A 23,306-nucleotide genomic window follows, 5' to 3' on the forward strand; every position below is an offset into this window, starting at 1 on the left:
TGTGCCTAACAGCACAGTCGTGTTCACTGAAGTGATTTTACACACAAACTATATGGAAACTAAAATCATACCTGGTGATATATGGATGGTATTAGAAAATATTATTAAAAATGTATTAGCACTCTGTTCTGCAATTGTTTTTAAGTTACATTTGTTTTATTTGATGTCATCTTGGATTTCTACAACCGATGATGATAATTTCATCAGTTAGTTAACGTGGTTGAAGTGAAAAGAAATCAGTATATTCAGGATTGATATTGGGGAAAGGAAAGCCAGACTTTCCTGAATCCTGCCATCTGCCACATCCTGACATCATTCATTTCAGCAGCTGCTGTACACTCCACAACTGACCCTCACCTCTGCGTTCTGGGTGACAGTGCTAATGAAATGCTGAATGGACTTTGATTTAAGATATGAGCTGGCTTATATATTTTCAAATTGAAAGATGCTTATGGAATAGTTATGGCTCACTACAAGCACAAGTACAGATTTTGAATGTTTATGATAACATGGATCTATAATTAATGTTTGATATTAAGTGAAATCAAATGGTTGAGAGGATTATTATGCAATCTGGCTTCAGTTCAGTTTTTGCTGTGTTTTGTAATTATCTTATGAATTCATAATTATGCATGTTGCATTACTCTGCCTATAACCACATCTTAACGAACAGTCACAGAAACTCCTGTAGGCTTTGGGGCTCCGAGTGCCATGCAAAGCTTTTAAAAGCTGGTCACGATCTGAAGTTTTCCTGTGTGTTTTGATGTATGTATGAATTCATAAAGAAAACAATAAAACTGTACATCTTTTGTGTGTGTGTGTGTGTGAGTGTGTGTGTTCGTGCCCAGGCTCGAAACCAAAGACAAAACAAATGGTAAATATCAATATGATGTATTGCTTATAAATTAATTTTCCTCTGGGGTGAAGATTGTCTAAGGTGAGGAGTGTACACAACAGCCGAGATCTTTCATTAACAAAGCACTGTAGCACAATCACACACACACACACACACACACACACACACACAGTACACAGAGGGAACAGGCTACTCCATGTTTTTAAAATGAATTTCTGTCTTACATGTAGAGGCTTTCAGGGAAAGGAAGCTTCACTGCACATCTGCATTACAGATGAGGAATTATTTTTTTTCTACCTGTTATCCCTCAGACTCTGGTAACTCAGTACGGTGGTGTGGAGGCATTGATCCATGCTGTGCTTCGTGCTGGGGAGAAAGAAGACGTTGCTGAGCCAGCAGTCTGCGCCCTGCGTCACCTCACATCCCGCCACCAGGATGCCGAGCTGGCCCAGAATGCTGTGCGGCTGCACTACGGTATCCCTGCTGTCGTCAAGCTGCTAGGGCAGCCGCACTACTGGCCTGTAGTAAAGGTGAGGGGAAGCACGGCTCTGTATTGGTAGAATATGGGAAGGAGAGAAAAGAAAAGAAGGAAACAAAAAAAGATTAGAAAAAGAAAGAAAGGAAAGGAGATTGATGGCGTTGATGGCGTTGATGTGATGTCAGCTCATCAGAAGTTAGGCGATGATACAGAGGACAGTACTTGTTTTAATGCCACTGCACCAAAGCTGAACACATAAAGAAAGAACCGACTGAACAGCACCCACAGACAAGAAAACACACACACACACATACACAACATGACATGCATCTCCCATTATGCTTCACTCCCAGAACAATTCAGCTATGACAACACCCACTGGTGTGCTGTGTCCCTGGAGAGACAGACAGATAAAGAGAGAGAGAGAGAGACTGAGAGCTCCAGAGACAAAGCATGTTGTTTTGTTTCTCAGTGAGGAGAAGGGATTAGGAGAGCGACACACAAAGCCAGTAGCTGGGTTTCAATCCATCTATTAACAAGACAAAAAGTAATATATTGACAAATACAAATAAACTGACCAATTAATCAAAACTATTTTACATTCATTAATTACATTTGAATTATAATGACTGAATGAATGTCTTTATCTCATTTTCCAGCTGTCTATCTCATGTACATCTGACACAATATATACAATATCCAATAAGAGCTTCAGTATTAATCAATACAGCTGTCGACACTGGCCACGTAACAGCTCACATTTTTCAACACTTTATGTATCAAACTGCAACCCGAAGTCTATTTAGCCAACAGCAGTACTGTGGCTGAAGGCATTGTGTGTAGACACTGACAGTGGACTGTATAGAAATGTTCTATAAACGCTGGGATGTCCATTTTCTCTAAATAAAGTTGGTTTTCTCTTTTAGATTTTGTAAAGGTAAGTCCTTTTACACTCACTGTAGATATTATTTGATTATTCTTGTCAATATAATCATCTCACTTTTTCTTCTGTTATTCTCCAGTGTGTTTGTTTTCTGCACATGTATTTCCTATAGTCCAGGTTCACTGTGTTTTTAAGGAGGGCAGACCTTTCTGCATCTTTACTGCTTCTTGCCATCACCTGAATCCACTTGCTTGTTGACTGGCTGCAGGTCTGGGCATGATCAGATAGTCAGTGATCAACCTTGTCCTGAAAATTCAAGGTGGGATCATTGGGCCTCATTTACAAACAGTATGTACGCACAAATCTGTGCTTAAACTGTGCGTACGAATGTTTTAAGCACAAATCTGGGATTCATTATGTACTTGTCTGAATTTGTTTTTACTCTGCGAACAAATTTAGAACTACCTTAGACCATGCATTTGCACAAATCATAAATGTCCTATGTTCTTGAAAATGATATAGTCAATAATTCTTCAGTGTGAACAGTATATTACAACCACAATTATTTCAAAAATGATTGGGCCTAAATATACAACATTTAAACATGCGAAATTGCTAATAATACACAACTTATTTACTAATTATAAAATTAAAAGAGGAAAGAGAAATTTAGATGTTGTAATCCATAAATCATTATAAATGTAATGAAATTATGAATATATTAAAATTGTCCTGTTCCCACTTTTGGATGACAATAGCTTCTTTATCAGAATTTCCATATTGAACTGTGACAGCGATTAATTTCTCATCAGATTTGGCAATGATATATGCAGCTGGTTAACCAGCAGCCTGTTCAGTGTCCTCACAGCCTGACAGCTCAGTAGTGGCACAGGGAGGGGAGCTCTGCTTTCAGTACATCACAGCCTGTTGTGGACAGAGATGAAACATGATGCACACCTGACACTCCAGTAGAGGTTTATTTAGATCACTTCCACAGAGCTACACATTTACCAACTTTTTATTTTGTTATGGACGTAGTGGTGCAACAAGTATGCAGACTGTATTCACAACCAGGCTCCAAACGGTTGTGCCAATGACATGTTTACTGGCCAAATCTGCCTTTTCTGGCTTTCACTTCTGAGTGGTGAAGTTTTTCTAAATTTTTACCATCCAACAGAGCTTTCCTTATATAGAGAAATGGGGGTGTGTTAGTATGCTAATTACCGATAGCAGGTATGTGCCTGTCAATTTAGAATTTGAATTAGAATTCACAAACAGCACACGGTGGTAAGAACAAAATTGGCTGGTGTGCACATGTCATGAATCTGACAGTAATTTTGTGTGCCAGTAAGTATGTAGGTGTGTAACATTTTTTACACACATATTAGCGAATGAGGCCCACTGATCACTGATCATCTGGACTGCAAACCTGGAATTATGCTCCTGTAAATATATACGTAAACATCTATGTGAACCTATATAGAGAAGGGTGTTATGAAGTAGCTGTTAGTTGCAGAGGTTCACAGAGGAGCGATGTATACACCTTCCAAATCTCAACAACATGTTTTGCATACCTGTGTGTCTTGCAAGCTGAATGGGGGATCCACCTCTTGTCAGGAGGCAGCTTTGAAACTGAGAAGAAAAAAAATCGTTCTTCCCAAGTATTGATCCTGAGGAAAAATTTAAACTTGAAAAACCTACAGAATTTCAAGAAATTGTCACACTTACCACTGTCTTACAAACAAGCAACTATAAAACTCCTTTTAATAAAAGATAAAGAATCCACTGATTGTGGGTCTGACCACCCCATTTCAAGAACCAAAAATTTTAGCCGAAGTTTAAGTGCAACGCCTCAAATCTGTCCTCCCACAGATAATATCAGTAGACCAGACAGAATTTATTAAAAGGTCAACATTTGTTCTCCAATATTAGGAAAGTTTTAGACATCATTCATACATTGAACCCACCTCTCCTTCCAGAAGTAGTTTCCTCCATGGATGCGGAGAAGACGTTCAACCAAATAGAGTGGTCTTACTTTTTCCCAGTTTTATGAAGATTTGGTTTTAGAGATACTTTTGTTAGGTTGATTCAACGGCTATATTCAAATCCACTTGCCAGTGTAAATACAAACTCATTGCACTCTTCGTTTTTTCACTTCTACATAGGGACACACCAAGAGTCCCCATTGTCTCATTTGCTATTGCAATTGAACCATTGTCTAGTGCTCTCAAAGCATCATCCAAGATTCCGGGCATTACTCGGCATGGTATAGAGTATAAGGCTTTCCTATACACTGACAACCTTTTGCTTTATATAGAAGATCCAAAGCATTCTATTCCTGCCACCAAAGCTATCTTTTGCTTTGCTGGCAGGAAAGATTTTGGCTCTTTCTCAGGCTATAAGCTGACTTTTAAAAAAAGTGAATGTTTTCCCATCAATACCCCAGCTCTACAGATTCAGCAAAAGGAAACCTGAAATCATTTTTTCATGTATGTCCAAATCTGTCAGTCTGTAAAAAAACAAACAAACAAACGACGTTTGATTCTTTCCCACATCTCCCTTATGATCTTAAGTGGGAAAAACTTCTTTTGCTGTCTCCAACTGAAAATGGCTTCATTTCAAATATTCATAGATATTATGCATTTGACTGATGACAAAATACATAGAAGTAAGTCTAAATGGGGAGAAGAGCTGAGGATGAAGTTGACAGATGAATGGTGGAAAGATGTTCTAAATGGAGTTAACTCATCTTCCTCATGTGCATGGCTCAGTTTAATCCAGTTGAAAGTGGTACACAGAGTCCACTTTAGTAAGGCCAGATTGGCTGAAATATATCCTGAGTCTGATCCAAAATGTGACCATTGTGGTGAGCCTCAAGCACATCTCATTGGTCCCGTCCACAACTGCAACGATTCTAGTCTTCAGTGTTTGATACATTATCTACGGTCTTACATATACTACTACAGCCATACCCACTGTTAGTCATATTTGGCATGCCATCAGAACCCTTGCAATGCACAGCCAGAAATGGAGATATAATTGCCTTTACAACACTCTTACTTAGTAGAAGGTTATTACTATCTTGGAAATTTCTAAAAACCACCCTCCTTTTCAATCTGGTATAATGATATGATGTTTTTCTAAGCTTGGACAAACTTAAAATCTCTCAGGTAATCCACTGATGGTTTCTTCAAGTTATGGTGTAACGTCTCAGAACCTCAGAACCCAAAAGCACAACCTCAGAGACAGGAGCAGAGTCCAGTATTCTTTAATCAGTCCAAAAAAAACAAGCAGGGGTCACAAACCAGGCAGACAGGCAGATCAGGCAGACAACTCCAAGGGACTAGGCAAATCTCAAGACTGAGAAACAGGCAGGATCTGAGGTAACAGGCAAGCGAACAGGTAGATATAGAAATGCTGGAAAGCTAGGCAAACACCCTAGACAATCTGGCAAGGAGCATGTGAATGAGGACCAGTATATATAAGGAGTGACTGATGAGCCTAATGGAATCCAGGTGAGGAGATGGGTGGGGAAACTCAGGTGAGGGGAATGAGGTGATTGCAGGGCAGATGGGTGTGGGGAGTTAGAGATCAGGCAGGTGAACAACATGAAAAATAGTCACTAAGACGGCGAACCCGTGACATATGGAGACTATTTATTGAGTATTTCAATAAACTGTCAACCATTCCTTCACACTAGGAATCAAATCTCTGGGCTGTTTACTGTAATCTGTTCTTCCTAACTTGATCTATTAAGTATGCTGGTACCTCTGTAATCTGTCAATAATTAATAACAATGTTGAAATCTGTGATGAGTCCGACCATCCCCTTTTCTCTTTTTTTCTCTTATGTTGTTGTTTGGTTTTGGTTTATTTATTTGTTTTTTCTCTTTCTTTTTTTCCTCTTACAACTTCTTTGGTGGTGATTTATAGTTACAGTAAGATATGGTGATATGTAAATGACTATGTTGTACACCAATAAAAATAGTTATCAAAAAAAGAAAGAAAAAAAACGTAACTGGTATACAAGTTATATAACATGCAATTGTAAAATAAACAACCCCCAGGCACGTCTGCCTGTGTGCAGCCTCCAGTCTTTCTTTAGCAAAATCTGTTTGAGCAGTGAAAAGAATGGGATAACTCATTCAGAATTAGCCATGTCAAATGTCATTAGCCAAATGTCATACCAACAATATACATCAGTATACACATATACACATATTATACATTTACACACATGAAAGCATCTGGGTCACATTGACCTGCATCCAGTGTCTGAAATTAACTTTTTAACACTTCTTTTTTTTTTAAAATAAACTGCCTTTTTGTGTCACATATACATTTGGTTCACTGCATTTCATAGAGACAATACGGTATTATATTAAATACAATGTGGCCACATAATAGCTTTTAATTTAATTTAATTAATGGTAGCTAGCAGCAGACCGGTGGCAAGTGACAGTTTAGCAGAGAGCTGCAATGTCAAGTAGCTGATTTCCCATACAATAAACATTGCCACGAAACTAGGAGAAGGTCTGTGGCTGGTGCTCCTTCTCCTAAGACTGTCTCAAGTGCTCCTACAGTTTCACAGCACTGTTTGGATGTGCGTAAAAAACACACATGATGCGTGTGTCTACATTGTATAGGGGCAAACATGAGAAATTTTCTCTGAACCATCATGCCAGATATTTTATTACATGACTATCTTGGTACAAACATTTACCTGCCAGTGTGGCGGACAGCCTTCTGAGATTTACTCACCAAATGGAAAATCTACCTGCATTAGGCACTTGGCGGGTGTTAATTTCATCATCAGTATTGTATACAATTTTACTGAAGACATTCCACAAAACCAGTCTATGGTCATGACCCGAAGTGAGGAAAAGTCAGTTAACCGCAGAAATGGGTTAAACTGAAAAGAATAGCACAACTGTAATTTTTGCATCTATAAGATGTGGTGCTTTGTATTGTGAGATTATACTTTTTTATTGTTTCATTGTAGAATTTTGAGGACACTATATAATGGATACATTTACACATTCATAATTTGGACACAGTGCACTATATAGTAGAGTCATAACTCAGTCAAATCAGAACATACAAACTTGTGGTTTCCAGTGACCTGTCATTTATCCGATGGCAGTTGAGGATTAACATCCGCACATAAAGTCAATCATAACGCTAGCAGCTCCTAACAACAACCAACTTTCAGGAGGTCACTGATACTAAAAACAGGCAGGAGTCCTTTAACATCACCGACTTCCATTTAATATCATCTTGCTTTGTGCACCTTACTGAGTAATATGACCTGCAGCTGTGGTTGTCATTCAGCAATGTACAAAAACAAATTTGGTGGGCAAATTTGGTACATAATTTATTTGGTGTGTTTGACATTGTTTCATTACACTTTGGAGACTTCTCCGGAATGTAAATCAAAGCTGGCAAATTGCTATTTGATATCTGTTAATGTTGGCCATATTTCAAAATGGTGGAAGAGGAAAACAAAGAAATGCTGTTGATGCAAATGGCTTCATAAACACAACAGAAACTAACAAATGGCAGTGACAGCATGTACGATGTTTTAAGAAACCCATGGTGGGCAGATAAACGCATTACCAAGCCGAAAGCCACTTCCAGCTTACTATTTTCAGAGGTGAAACATTCCAATTTGCCACTCCGATAAAACATTTGTAAGGTAATGTGCTGCATTGTGCAAGAAAATTACTGAAAAGCTTGTTTGTGTTTCTCCTGTGGTAGTTTGGTTTCCTGTGGTGTGAAGAAGGGCTCATTTTCAGTCCAGGAGTTCAACAAGGCAGAGTGGCCCACCTCAATTAAACCATTAATTTTACACCGCTCTAAACTAACAAAAACACATGATACTAAATTGAAAAATAATCTAAAACATTTTAGAAAAAATAACTTAAAATCTTAAATGGACTCAAGAAATTCTTGACAAATAGACTCACATATTAAAAACATGAGGATCGTCACAGTAAGTCACTTCTCTCTGCAACCATTTATCAGTTCATCAGAGTCCAGGGCAGTGATGGGCAAGTTACTTGAAAAATGTAATAATTTGCATATTAAACATTTAAAAAGTAATCACATTACTTTGTAAAACATCAAACAGCATAACTAATAAGTTACGTTATTTGTTACTTTACTGTTGTTACACAGCGGTCAGCTCCGTCAAAAGTTCCTTTAAACAACTTGAAAGCCTCCACAGCCACATGTTCCATCTTCTGTATTAACACAGTTGGTGTTCTGGCTTTGTACAGTATTTATACCTGTATATTATATGCTATATTATATGCAAATACTTCACAGGCAGTTCAAAACCAGTTTGTCTCATATGTTCCAATATCAATCCAATCCTCATATGTTTAGCACATCAGCAGCAGCAGCACGTGAACTGTTGTGTCTACACAAGAGGTGTTCTGTGAACTGTTATGTCTACACAGGAGGCGTTCAGGAACATCGCTGAGCATAGGGCACCCGTGTTTTTGAAGCACTAAGAGCCCAATACTCAATGACTGCAGTTAGGCACGTAAAACAAAACAAATAGTTGAAAGGCAGTTTAAAACCAGTTTGTTTCATATGCTCCAAGACTGTGGCAATTGTGAAGCACCACTACAGACAAAGCACAAATCTTTTGAGCAAACATACCTACACAAATACGAACGGGTGCTGTTTCACAAAAGAGATTTGCGAGCACTGCTCACATGCAGATTTGAAATACTGCCAATCACAAATGATTGTCACTTGCAAATAAATTTTTCTTTTGATTAGTTAAACGTGTTAATATTAACACAAGAGGAAATGATCTCATGCTGCAAGTTGCAGCTTGCAAATATGGTGAAGCAGGCTCTTGTATAACGTTGTGTACTTTGACCTGAATTTTTTTCTCACCTTCTGCTAATAGTTCTGATACTTTTGCCATCTCATTGACTTCTTTTTTTCCATTCTTCGTCCTGCAGTTTCTCATTAGCCTATTCCACAAAATGATTTGCAGCTCTTTTGACCCCTTTAAAGTCCCTGGGCCCTGTTTAAACGATCTAAGCACACAGTTTGAGGCACATGGCGCAAATGCAGTTAGGGTGTGTCCAAATCCACTTTTGCTAGTATAACGGCGGAAGGAAATGATTGCAGTGCCAGGCACATGGTTCAAAGGGGTTGTCCTTAGTCTCTTAATTAATCATGGGTGTGTTTTGGGTGTAACATGCAATAGTCCAATCAGAGTGTCATCTCCTATTCCCTTTAAAAGCCAGGTGCACTTGCACCTTGGCGGATTGCTATTATAATGGCACATTTGCTAAGGAGTAAGAAGGAGCTCTTCTCTGCAGAGGAAACGGATCTGCTCGTGCATGAAGTGAAAGCGCATGATCCATTATGAGCACACTGGCCCCTGCTACTCCTGGACCCTCCCGTGGCCAGTCCCAGACCACCAGTTTAAGATCCTGTTCATTAATTAGTTGCAAATCTTTTTTTGTTTGTTTTTTGAAAAAGTTTTTTTTTTTTAATTACAACTTTGTTTCTCTTTAAAATCACTTTTTTCAGTCATATAGTAACAAGTCAAATCAGCAGGGTTTTAATTGCTGAAAGTATGGAAACCTGATCACTGTAATCTCAAAGATGTTAAAGAATATTTGTTGAATATTGTTCAAAGATTAAATCATAAATTTCAATCATGTAAAAAATCAGCCCCCCAAAATGCTGGTCCTGCTGCTGGCAGCAGCTAGGAGCTGTCCACAGTTCCTTCCTTCTTTAGTTTAATCATTGTTTTCACCTAATTTATTTCCCCATGTGTTCCTCATGTCTTCATGTATTGATTTAGCAGGAAAGTCGACCTGTGTCTGATCCCTTGTTGAAATCCATTTGCTCGGTCTTGATAGACACCTTCAACCTGACGGGTCTGTTTAAATACCTCTGTATATTGCCACAATTTGGTCAAATAATTTTTAATAATTTCATCCGTCATTACTGCAATTAGCTAATTTTAATAAATATTGAAAGAAAGTGCCTTTGCTATTTAAACAACGTGGGTGCTGGACGGGAAAATAACAAACTTCACAAACGGTCTTAAACTAGCAAAGACACTTGTGTTGCGGTTGGCCCTTTGCGCCGAGTGTAAGACGGGCCCTCTGACACACTTGTTCAGTTGATCTTCTAGAGCTGTGAGGATATCATCCCACTAGTATACATATTTTGACAAGGGTGATGTGTACTCAAACACATCCTTTAGCTTTGACTCGTAACAGTGAGCTTTTTGGTGTTGTCTTGTTCACTTTTTGCCAGTCAGTCAGGACCAAATCAACATTCAGAGCATCATCCTTTGCCCACCGTGTTTCTCCCCATTGGACAAAGTTTTCTGTGCTTTCAGCTTGTCTGCACTCATGGCTTCCCACTTTTTCATGCACTTGTGATTGAAAACAGATTCAGATTGTGTGCACAGCACCAATTGTGGATTTAGTTGGAGACTCCCTGAGAGACAAGCCCAAAAACCTTGATATTGTCCCTGCATGTTCGCTACACTGTCTCTCGAGCTGCCTACAAGAACTGATGTCTACGTTGACTTTCTGCAGAATACATTTCTGGATCACCTTGTCATGAATAGCATCTGTTACATACCTTACAGTCACAGAGCAATGGTCTTTGGATGAGTTATCTTGGGTGGTGGCTGTCTAAAAGCAAACATCCCTGCTTCTTTGACTTCACTTGCAACAGTTTTTTCAAAGCAGTGAAACAGTCCCTTCATCCTTCACCCCAGTCTGATGGTTTCACTTGCTCTCAGTCACCAGCCATTTTTTCTTAAGTGGTTCTTGATACAAGAAAATCTGGTTACCACTCAGTCACTGATATCTCCTTTGCAGGCTTTAATATGCCTCTGCACAGTCTCTTTTTCATGTTCCTCAATCCTCTGATGAAGGTGCCTCTAGGCTTTCATGCCTCATCTGTCACTAACAGTGGGCTTTGCAAATGAAGAGCAAACAGGATGAGGTCAATCAATTATTGTAATCTTCATTCAAAATGAATACTGCACAGTATAGAGAATGTGATGTCATGATGATGTCAACAGTCAAGAAAAAAAAGAAAAAAGAATAAGCAGTTAGCACCACAGTGCATTAAAGTGCATTTAGAGAAAAAAGTTCAGTCTCAGTTTTATGTAGACAGCTCTTGCATGTCAACGAGTGACCAGCACTGATGGGGGAGTCATATAATCCATTTTGCTGTCCAGAGAACGAACATTAGTGCAGCATGATTGTTGGAACTGCCGGTTTGTATGGGTTAGCATTCAACAGCTGAGCTTGCGCTCCTCCGCACTTGCACTGCTTCCACGTCCTGTCGCACCACATTCAGTGTCTCCTCTCAGCTTGGAGAGGAAATGGCCTTGTGCTCCAGGCAAGGCCATGGTCTCCTTTGGGCCCACTGGCTGTAGCAGACCAAGTGTGCTCAGCTGATTTAGCTCTCCCAGCCAGTGTTTCTCATAACAAAAGTCTTTGTTATGAATATACAAAAAAAAAACCCTGGTGATCACAGACATATTTCTCTTCTCTTATTTTACTTACCTAGTACTCCACATGATGACACAGACATAGACGTAGACATGGACAAAGACACTGCATAGTTGGAACTAGGAGAGGCCACCGCAAACATCGGTTGTGCCACCATCACACCAGTTGATGGAGAGATCATAACCTGATCCAGCTAATTCCCACTTTCAGGTTCGCCCTTAAAAGAAGCAAACCTGTCTCAGAGACTGTCAGTGTCTGGCAGGACAGGAATAAGGAGGAGCTAAGTGGTTGCTCCTTGGCCACTGATTGGGATGTTTTCCAACAAAACAATAATATTGACAGTATGGCGGAGGCAATCACAGGGTACATTCATTTCTATGTTGACACTGTAGTACCAAAAAAGACCTTCAATACTACATCGTGCCTGAGATCAAACATTGCATCTGATGGAAGAAACAAGCCTTCCGGAACAACAATATAATGAAACTGAGAGCAGTTCAAAGAGAACTAAAGAGGAAACTAAGGGAAGCACGAGAACAAAAACCCATGTCATATACTGGCGTGCAGGTCAGTTACATCAGTATCTCAGTCTCTCTCCTCTGCTCCCCTGTTACGTCTATCAGCAGGTCTTATTTTAATATCTTAATTTGGACATCACTTTTATTAGAATACAAATACAAATAATTTTGCTGCCTCAATATAGATATAAATACAAATACTGGGCTCTCTACACATCCCTATTATATACGAGTAATTGTAGAAACTAGTAGACAAACAACTACATTATTAAGTTCTCTGATGATACAGCCACACTCAGTTTACTGACAAAAGACTCAGACATTGCCATGTATAAGTCAGAGATAGAGAAGTTTGTGCAGTGGTGTGAGGGGCACAACCTGATTTTAGACATCAAAAAAACTAAAGAAATGGTCTTTGGTGCCAGGTCTGTTTGGGGATCACAGCTCAGTTCGAATCAACAAGGAGAGAGTTGAGCAGCTAACCACCATCAGCGTCTGCATTTTCTGCAAAAGCTCAGGGTCCAGGGAGTGGATAAAAGCATTATGATATTGTTCTACAGAGCAGCCATTGAATCTATTATTCATTATGGCATCACATCATGGTTTGATAACCTATCTGTTAAACTGAAACCACAACTCCAAAACCTGATCAAAAGGGTTGGCAAAATAATTGGCATGCTGCCCACATCTTATCTCTAGGAGATATTTGAGGAGACAGTGAGGAGGAATCATGGTTTTATTGGGGGGAATGTACAATATTGGTGTAGTAAGTGTAGTGCATTTGTGCAATATCTTCTTGGTGGGGTGATCTGGTGTATATGGATCTGTGTGTGATACTGCGTGCTAACTGTAGTTTGATTATATATGTATACAGATATATTGTGTGTATATGGCAATGTGCTGCTATGTTCTCTCAAATGCCCAAAACAGATTTCTTCCAAGGGAGACAATAAAGGCTAATCTAAACCTAATCTACTATAAATTTCCAGGCCTCGCCTTTTCCCAGTCTCCCCTGTTTACCACACCAACCATCACCAATCGGAACAACCTTGACTCTGCATCTCTGTCGGACCTTAGGCCTGTACATAGTTAACAGTTGGTTCAGAGGGGACTCTTCAGGGAGATTCACATACTCCTCAGGTCTTCGGTCTAGTGTAGTTGACTATGCAATCACTGACATGGACCCCTCCATTATCAGTGCATTCACTGTCAGACTGCAATCACCCCCTTTCGAACCACAACCAAATAAATGTGTTCTTTAAATTCTCAGGTCAACTGAGTGACACAAAAAGGGAACCCAGTAAGCTGCACTGTAAATCTCTGATGTAAATTTACAGTGAAATCTGAACAGTATTCTGCTGTATTAATGTCATAGTGTCACACTGTAAACTTCAATGCAATCTGGGAGAAAAAAATGTGATTACAGCACTTGAAGAGAATGCCATTATTTACAGGAATTCATTGCAAACTGTACTGTAAATGGCTAAGCATCTTGGGAAGTTGGGATTTAAAATTTAACTGACGTAAAAAGATTTTTTCTATTTTTTTGAAAAAGATTGATTTTGCAGCTTGCATTTTATTTTTGTTGATTTCAACTTCAACACATCTGCCAGCCACTCTCTGTCGCCACAAAGGGACGCAACCTACAACCTGCTCAGCCTTTTGTCACAGATGTCCAGAGCTGCACTGATAAGCAACCACTGAGTAAGACACCATTTTTATTCTGCCTTAATGCTTCAAAATGTTAGGAAATGGCATGCCATTATCGTTGTCTAGGAAGTAAAAACAATAATAATTGTGAGGCTTTCTCCAGTTGAATTTTCTGCCATTTAGAACAGTATTATAACAAAGCTGTTGAAAACCTTCATATTTGCAATGTTTTAGCTAGCTAAAATTAGTGTATGTCAGATTTTTGTCTCAAGTTTACATTAATATTAAAACAACACTTGCTTTTGCTGGAAGATAGTTTAACTTTACTAACTTTACTCATTTGACTTTAGTAGGTAGTAAGTCCAACCTAGTGCTTTGTGTTTTCCACGCTGGCAAAAAGAGCCATACAAGACTGTTTTTTTGAAGACCTTTCTAGAACCTAATCTAATCTATAATCTCTTTATCAGGTCCAATGACACAGACAAACCAGCGATGGATAATGAGCATAGAAAAACAACTGCTGTGTGAGTGAATGTCCTTTGTGCTTGTGCTTACTGTAGTCTTCTCCTCCTACTATCATTTCAACCTTCAGTATCAACATGATGCAGTGTTCACACTGGAAATCTAGGAGCTTTTACACACATACTGTACCACACAGCTTGACTTGATTGACTTTTGTTCACACATCACCATTATCCAATAACCTAGTGATAACCACTGGTGCCTCTGATGCAAGAACAGCAACTACTATCATTACTGCTGCCTCTACTAATATTGTTAGGGCTGATACTGATTCCTTACCATCACATTCTTCCTTTTAACTTTGATTAACTTGATCATTGGTGTGAATTGATACATACTTAGTGAAATGTGAATCATATGTTTCAATATCCTGCACCACTACTTTGTACTGAAGATGCTCTTTCTTGATATTTCACATTCATAGATTGATGTCACCTGAAAGAAGAATATTTTTGTCATTCTACATCGTTTTTCAGAACCTGCATTGACATTAATCCTGAAAGGGGCACAAAAGCACAGAGCAAGAAGCAAGAAGAGCAGGAAGAGGTTAAAAACAAGGCAACATCAGGGATTCCGCATGTCTGCACACTCATCAAGAAGCTCAGTGACTTCAAGTGAAACTTTGTCTGATCTTTCACACATGCAAACACACACACTCACACACACATGCACAATCACACACACACACACACACACACGCACACACACACTCACACACTATCTCACTCAGCCACTCATTCAAACATGCATTCACTTATTTACTCGCTCATTCACTCAGTGACTAAACTCCAGTATCTTTTCTTATTCAAACTGTTGGAACTCAACTTTTACGTTCAGAAAAACAGAATTATTTTATGTTCACTTTAATGTAATAGACTCATGCAAACTAGACTGCTGTTGTTCTGCTGCAGATTAATTAAAACAGTTTGATGTTCCTTTCTCACAAGAACAAAAATTGTCACAGTGAGTTACCAAATAATGTATGCACTGTCATTTAAATGAAAAATTATCAATCTTTCAAAAGAACAAATCAAAGAAAAGTAAAAAGGCCGAGAGTAATGGTTTATTCAGGTCTAGTTTTGCTTGTGTTGCACTGGTGACATGTTTTATTATATAAATATTTGAAAAGGAACTGCATAATGAATATTGTCTCTTTGTCATTTTTTACTATTATTATTATTAGTAGTAGCAGTAGTTTACAAGAATACAATAATGAACTGCACATTTAAGGGTGTTTGGAGGGCTGGATTTAAGGTGATTAAAACATTTGAGTGCTCTCTTTTGAATATCAATTATCAATGGGTATCTGCCTAATTCTGCTGTGCATGCATATGTTGGTGTTTTTCTATGTATGTATAATATGTATCTGCAGAATTCTGCATGTAAAGATTAACCCCACCCCTCCTCCCCACACACACAGATATGAGGTCATGATATTGTATTTATTGAGTTTTCTGTCCCCTGTCTGTCTACATATTCTTGATTTACATATAAATCAGACCTGTTCAACAGCAGAGCTAGATATCTTTTGTAATTTATCAATACCTGTGTCATTGCAACACCTGATTTTTGGTTCAGATACCAAAACAACAGACTAATCTTATGGCTAATTAATGTGTTGTGCTCACTTGCGACACTACCATTACTGTGGTGACAGAGTCAAACTCGACACATTTTCATTGAGAGCGAGAGCAGAGGTGCTTGGGTTGGTCACAGTCAGCAGTCACTCCTCTGACACATAACCCTTATTGTAATGGCATTTCTGTGACTATTTTTCAACATCGAGCAGTTAAGAAGTAAAATTACTATTGCGTGGGTCAGATGCCACCATGGTGATGTTTACTCAAGCTCCATTGGAACTGGATTTCTGTCTGTAGGATAGGTGTGGTGATTTTAATATGACCTGCTGGTCAGTGATTTTAATCCAGTCCCTCGCTGTATGTGGGTCTTTTTCAACACCACCCCAGTAATAATTACAGTTTTAATCATTGTAAATAACCTACTGTTTTTCAGTGAGCTCACAATTATGATTGCTGGGGTCATAAGAATTTTGGGACCTAAAACAGCATTATTGGGCCAGAGATTTTCAGAAACCCGCATGTAGGGATTCAAAAGTAAAAAAGCGAGCTTTTCTCAGCACTTTGCTGGTGTTACAGTGAGACAGCACTGAGGTGTTGTGGCTGTCCAGATGCTGGAAGTCAGCCCAGCTGTCTACTCAGCAGTGAGTAGGCGCTCCGTCCACAGAAAGTTGTTAGATCTTTTGGCTCTCATCCCCGTGGTTTCCTTTGATATGAAGCATCACACACTGGTTAGCATACATGAGCACAGTGTATACAGTTTGCAGAAGTTCCAAACAGTAACTGGCACTGCTATTTGGAGCCTCCACATGTAATGTTGCCGCTAAAATCTGTTGAGAAAGGTTTTTGATGTCCCTGTGCCCCCCACCCTCTCTGTCCTCTCCTCAGGCTACAGTTGGCCTGATCCGGAACCTGGCACTGTGCCCGGCCAATCAGGCACCACTGAGGGAGGCAAGTGCTATTCCACGATTGGTCAACCTACTGCTGAAGGCTCATCAGGACACACAGAGACATGCCTCCTCTGCTCAGCAGACATACCAGGTGGAGCACACACACACACACACACACACACACACACACAGATGCTTGTATCCCTGAATACATATTGTACCAATTGGAGATGTTCTGTACAAACAGATCTTACACACCAAAGCTCAACTGTATTGGGCCTCAACCATGTGTTCAAACAAAGGCAGGCCTACTTGTAAACTCTGAAACCTGACCATGAGGCCACCTTTGTCCTTTAATCCCCGAAACAAAGGAAGGGCGCCAAAAGGCTGCTCACACAGACTGGGAGAAATCTGGAAGAGCCCCAAACTCTCATCTCTCATTGGCAGAGATGCTCTACCACCGCAGGGGTGATGCAGCCGTGATGTCACCTCAGCTTTAACTATCGGCTGCACAGATACACCCATTGCCTTTCCATTGTAACCGTGCCACAGAAAGCTTAGCTTTCCCCGTGAGCCAGTTTACTAAAGGAGGTAGCCACCGTGCACATATATCGCCCCTCACCAAGTTTGAAGATCCGCCCCTCACTGGATGAGCTGAGACTTCTCCCTGTGTTCAACCAAGCACAATTACTGGATCTGAAGAAGAGATCGCTGTTGCAGCCCAGCACTCTCCTGTTGCCTACAGAAGGAAGAAAAGGATCTCTTCTCAAAGACGCCCTGCTGCCTTCCGACCGACTGAGTCGACTCTCCTGTATTCCTTACTGCCCATCGAGAAACCAGCTGCCGCTAACCCTCGAGGAAACAAGGATGGCACTGCCAGGACCACGCACCAGAAGACCCATGCTGAACCCCACTGATGGACTAAAACACCCATCTGATCACTTTCTGAAGTGACCCAAGTAAGAGGCTTACGTCTTGGCAGAGACAGTGTTGTATTGTGTTTTGCTAGCTTTATTGCTTGTTAAGCTTTATTGCTACTGTGTTGTGAATTGACCACCAAGTCCTTTTGTTCTGCTAAGCTCCGAGGAGCATTGATGCTTGCTGCTGGTTTAGTTGTGTTCAACACACTAAGCTGATTTGTGTTGTCCCACTCGGGACTGCTGTGTATTGTGCCAACGCAAGAGAAAGCAGGTAGCTTGTTGGTCAACAGTCCAGACAATGTGACAAACTACTGTGCCTACACACGCTGCCTGTGCAACAACAACAACTACTGCTCTCTCCCCACAGTTGTGGGACTGCTGCGAACCAGTGTTTCTTTTATTTTCCTCTCCTGCTACTAACCCTGTTTACATGCACACACACACTACACTCACACCCCTTTGCACATCTGGTGGGTGGATAACATGGAACACAGCGACGCTCTGCCCCTCTCCATCTTACCACCAGACACATGTATTTGATAGTGCACAGACTGAATTGGGTGATTGTCACCGATCTCCAGCCGGCACCATCTTACCTTTTTTCTCCAATCAAAACACTGTGGTCACATCCACTATTTGATTCTCACATGATTCTCTTCCTTCCGTAGTCACATCTGCCATCCTGACTGTCCTGCAACGTCATCATCCGAGATCACGTCCACCATCTTGTCATCCACACACATACACACACACACCCACACACACATATACACACACACATGCACACACATTCACCTGCATGTGTATTTTACTGTGTACTGTGTGATAACAGGCTGTTTGAGAGAGTCAGAGCTCAGACTCAAACCTTCGTTCACCCATGGATGCTGGTATCCCTCAGATATTAGCATTTCTAAGTGAGCTCCTTTTATGAGACTACCTTACTGTTTGGTTATTGGTCCGGGTTTCCGGATGGTGCCCCATCATTATTAATTTGTATTAAAAATTGTATTGATTTTAATAACCTGTAATTACCTTTGATAATTAGTAGTTATTGCTAATAACCAAATGTGCTCCTTCCAGCACCGACGACTGAATCATTCCTGAGTCAGTAGCTTTTAGCACTGACATCTGACTGATGCACCAACATTCACCTGTCAGCTCAGCTGTGATAAACAGAATGGTACTTCCTCGTTAGCCACAGAAACCAAAAATGATGTATCTCATGATGTGAAATATAGGCCTAGTTTTGTACTGAACTGAACTGTATACGTATCCTTAATCTTTTTATCATCCATGAGGTTTGCAAGTATTAGTGTTACAAGTTGGATTCACAAACTTGTCCTAGATCACTTTTTTTTTTAGCAGCCCCCCCCACACACCAAAGTGTTTACCTGCTCTTATCCATTTACGAGCAAATTTTATTCACAAAAAAGAAGTACTTCACACTGCTGAGATTCAAGTACTGCTTCTGAAACCAACAGATGAAAACAGAGCATATTTAGCAGTGTCAGTATTCATATTGGGTCCTCTGGTCTATTTCTGTCTTTGACGTCCCTCTTTGTTTCTGTCTTTCTGTCTGTATCTGTTATCAGGATGGTGTTCGTATGGAGGAAATAGTTGAGGGCTGCACAGGAGCCCTACACATTCTGGCCAGAGACCCCATAAACAGAGGAGAGATTGCCAGCATGCAGACCATACCACTGTTTGTGCAGGTACATTCACATGCAAGAACATACACTGCATAAAAAAACAGATATTTGGCCTGCAAACGTCACTAATTCCTGGCAGTTAACAGCTGTTTAAAGCCGTTGAAGTCCGCGTTCGCCATAAATTGTTGAGAACGAACCTGAGGGGGTTGGGGGTGGACTTCACGACTCCCCCGCAGAGATCTGCTGGGGTATGGAGGGCATGGCAGAGTTTTGAATGACTCCAATTAGCATCTGAACAGCAGTGAAACTTGGCTTGGCTAACCTCACTCAGATATTCATTGGATGAAACCACAGACATTTAAAAAGAAAAATCACTTGTGATTGGTTGATAGATGTGTCACTATTGGTCACCCACCCCCATTGACTGTATATAAATATGGACAATGCGTGTCTACTTCCGACCATTATGCAAAAGTGAAGCTGCTATCTTGCTTGTCTAATGTCATTTGGGGCCAGAGTCTGCGCAGTAGAGTCGGACAGCCCGCCGCCTGACGGAGGTTTGAGATCGGCTGTCACAACGATCAATAATGACGTCACACCCCCTTTTATATATGAAATAACTATTTAAGACAAACTTATTAGAAAAATGAACACTTGGACAAGCATCAGTGTGATAAGAACTACCTAAAATGACAGAAACCATCTTTGGGAAAAATTTGTTTGACGTGCACTTTGATTTTTTTAGTGTGGCTCATGTTCCATCTGCTAACATGGAGGGGGCGGGACTTATGACCTGTACTGCAGCTGGCCAGCAGGGGGCAGTTGTTTTGGCTTCACTTTTGGAGAGCTGCCATAACGTCCATCTTTTATACAGTCAATGGTCACCCCCTAGGCCCTTATAATACAGGCTTGGGTAAACCCCTCCCCTACAATAATAATAATAATATTAATAATTTTAAGTTATCTATATAATTAGTAAGCCTATATCAAAAATACTGCAGTTACTGAAGATTATATATTCATATTCGTATCTTATGGGCTACACTACAATCAATGACATGAATATAACTTTATTGGGGGAAAAAAAAAACATTTGCGAGGAACATGTTGAAAAGTAAAAGCTTTACTGAAAATCACCACTTTTTAAAAAGCAAATGTCAAGAGACATGTAAAAACAAAACAAAAAACAGAAGAGGAGATTTTAGTTTGCACTGGGAGTAGTGACTGTGAATAGAGCAGCTCCACACCATCACCCTCACCCCTCTTTCCGTCTCCCTCTCTGGGCCTGCAGACATTATGTCTTTGTCCTTCTGTGCTGCTGTACTGGGTGTGGGAGTGGTGTTAGTTAGCTACTAGCCAGTAGTACATCCACTAATGTAACAGAAAAATGTCACATTGACCAACAATATTATTCATATTTATTCACTATTTATACTACCTATATGTATTATACATACATTACACTGCACTGCTCTTTACTGCTTCCCTTGCACTTCTGGTTAGGTGCTAAGCGGCATTTTGTTGTCTCAGTACTTTGTGAAACGACAATAAAATTGAATCTAATCTTATGAATCCAATCTAATAAATCTTTCCCTCTTCCTTCTCTGTCGACTTTGGGCTGAAGTCTTCCTGGCTGCCGCCTGAACCATAAGGTCCGATTGACTGTACCGGAAGTTCCTGTATACTGTCTCACAGTACATCTTACAGGCATTCGGAAAACAATTAAATGAGACCGTCCATACACTCCTGGTCAATGATCTTTGACTTCTTTCTAGCGGATGCTGCAGCTGGGTCTGGTCTGAAGTTCAGACATCTGATGTATTTCCAGAGCTCTTCATGTCTCTTATGCAGAGCTGTAGAAAAAGAAAGAGAAGAAAAATTATCAAGGGATAGCTCGACTTACTGTATGTCTCAATGGGCAAGTTACATACAGGTAGAAGGAAATATATTGCTTTTTCTTTGTCAAGGTTACCTTGTGAATCACATAACACCACCCACTTAGTGCCAGGGCTCAGTGTTATTACCAAAAATACGTTGAAAACGTGTTTAATTACCTCCATAAATATTGCCAAAAACCGAAGAAAGGGTCCATTTTGTAAATTTAGTGCTTCCTAAAACTACAAGTCTGCATTTTATTTTCATCAGAAAAATCAGGTTTTAAAAATGTTAAAGTCAGTACAACTGAGACAGCAGTTGTGTATTAAGATATTTTAAGTCACTGTATGGTTAGAAAACCGGTGTACGGCACTGCAGGCTCTACTTACGTGCTTTAAGTCAGTAAAAGACCTCTTGTTTTCTTCAAAGCTTGGTTTGAATATGTCATGAGAAATCTGAAAAAGACATCAAGAGTGCATTAGTATAATGATTTATGAAAAACAAAGGAGACATAGTTTATCTCAGCATATGAATTTAGCTTTCAGATGTACTCCCCCCCCCCCCCCCCCCCCCCCCAACACACACACTCACACACACACACGTAATCACAGAAAACATGCAGAAAAGTGTAGCAGAGAAAATGACATCATTAACATCTGAATTTCAACACAGCTTTATAAAGAGACAGCCAGTGATAGAGAGGAAGAAAGCAGGTAGGGATAGATATAGATACATGCACAAAATACACAAACAGCTAACGTTACAGCTAACAATATTAGCATCATGGACCTGAGGAGTCAGGTTGTTTCTTCTTTCACACACACACACACACATACACACACACCAAAACATTAAAGGGGAGATAGTCTGTAGGCATTTGGTCATAAACCAAAATATTAAATAAATAACACTTTTGATTGATGATGATCCCCAAAGTTATTAGCATTCATCCTATTGGAAACATGACTATCTGTACCAAATTTCAATGGCAATCCATCCAATAGATATCGAGACATTTTACACAAAACCACAAATGTGAACCTGTTGGTAATGCTAAAGGAAAAGTCACCAAAATCATTTGGATTCCATCCAATATTTAAGTAGTAATAAATACTGGATGCAATCCAATTGCTTAGCTGTAAAGTTTCCTCATTGAAGCCAGAGTTCAGACTTTTTGGTTTCACTATGGTTCAACAGTCACCATATCTCATTTGTTCTGGAAATTGCTTGTCCTGTTTTTCTCCTTTGAGAGAGAGAGAGAAAAAAGAAACCAAATGGGAGAAGTTTATACTTGGTTATATTTTTTGGTTTCATGATTGTACCCCATAGTTAAATGGAATACTGTTAGTTCTCCAGCTATGTACAGATGGGTGACAAATTAAAGGAAAACTGGTATAGGCCTGAATGCTTGGCCCCTACAGTTAGGGGATCTGGTGGCTCTGTTATGCTGTGGGGGGCATTTTGCTGGCATGGTTTGGGTCCACTTGTCCCCTTAGAGGGAAGGGTCACTGCAAATCAATACAAAGTTGTTCTGAGTCATCATCTTTATCCTATGATGAAACATTTCTATCCTGATGGGAGTGGTCTTCTCCAGAACCACACCAACAGGACCGCAAAAGCTCAGCCTGCAACCCAGGGTTTCCTGCGAGATGAGAAAGCACAAAAAACTCGTGATACGTGAATGCATACAGATGGAGAGGAGGAGGAAGAGAGAGGAGCTCATTGCATCATGGGAAGTCCCCCCGCAGTCTAGGCCTATAGCAGCATAACTAAAGGCCGATCCAAGGCAAGCCTGGCCAGGCCTAAGCTTTATCAAAAAGGAAAGTTTCAAGCCTACTCTTAAATGTAGAGAGGGTGTCTGCCAAGACCAAATATGATCAGACCAAATCTGGAAGATGGTTCCACAGGAGAGGAGCCTGATAGCTGAAGGCTCTGCTCCCCATTCTACTTTTAAAGACTGTAGGAACCACCAGTAAG

General features: G+C 40.1%; 1 protein-coding gene across 1 annotated transcript in view; it reads left to right on the forward strand.

The window, feature by feature from the left end:
• The window catches only part of LOC121884991 (junction plakoglobin-like), a 114,426-nt gene that overhangs the window by 80,482 nt on the left and 10,638 nt on the right, over positions 1 to 23,306 (forward strand). The window contains exons 9-11 of the mRNA XM_042394144.1: positions 1,168 to 1,386; positions 16,884 to 17,036; positions 19,398 to 19,517. Of these exons, the coding sequence (XP_042250078.1) occupies positions 1,168 to 1,386; positions 16,884 to 17,036; positions 19,398 to 19,517 (492 nt within the window). The remainder of the gene's footprint in view (positions 1 to 1,167; positions 1,387 to 16,883; positions 17,037 to 19,397; positions 19,518 to 23,306) is intronic.

This window comes from Thunnus maccoyii, chromosome 18, assembly GCF_910596095.1.
Source record: "Thunnus maccoyii chromosome 18, fThuMac1.1, whole genome shotgun sequence".
Lineage (NCBI taxonomy): Eukaryota > Metazoa > Chordata > Actinopteri > Scombriformes > Scombridae > Thunnus > Thunnus maccoyii.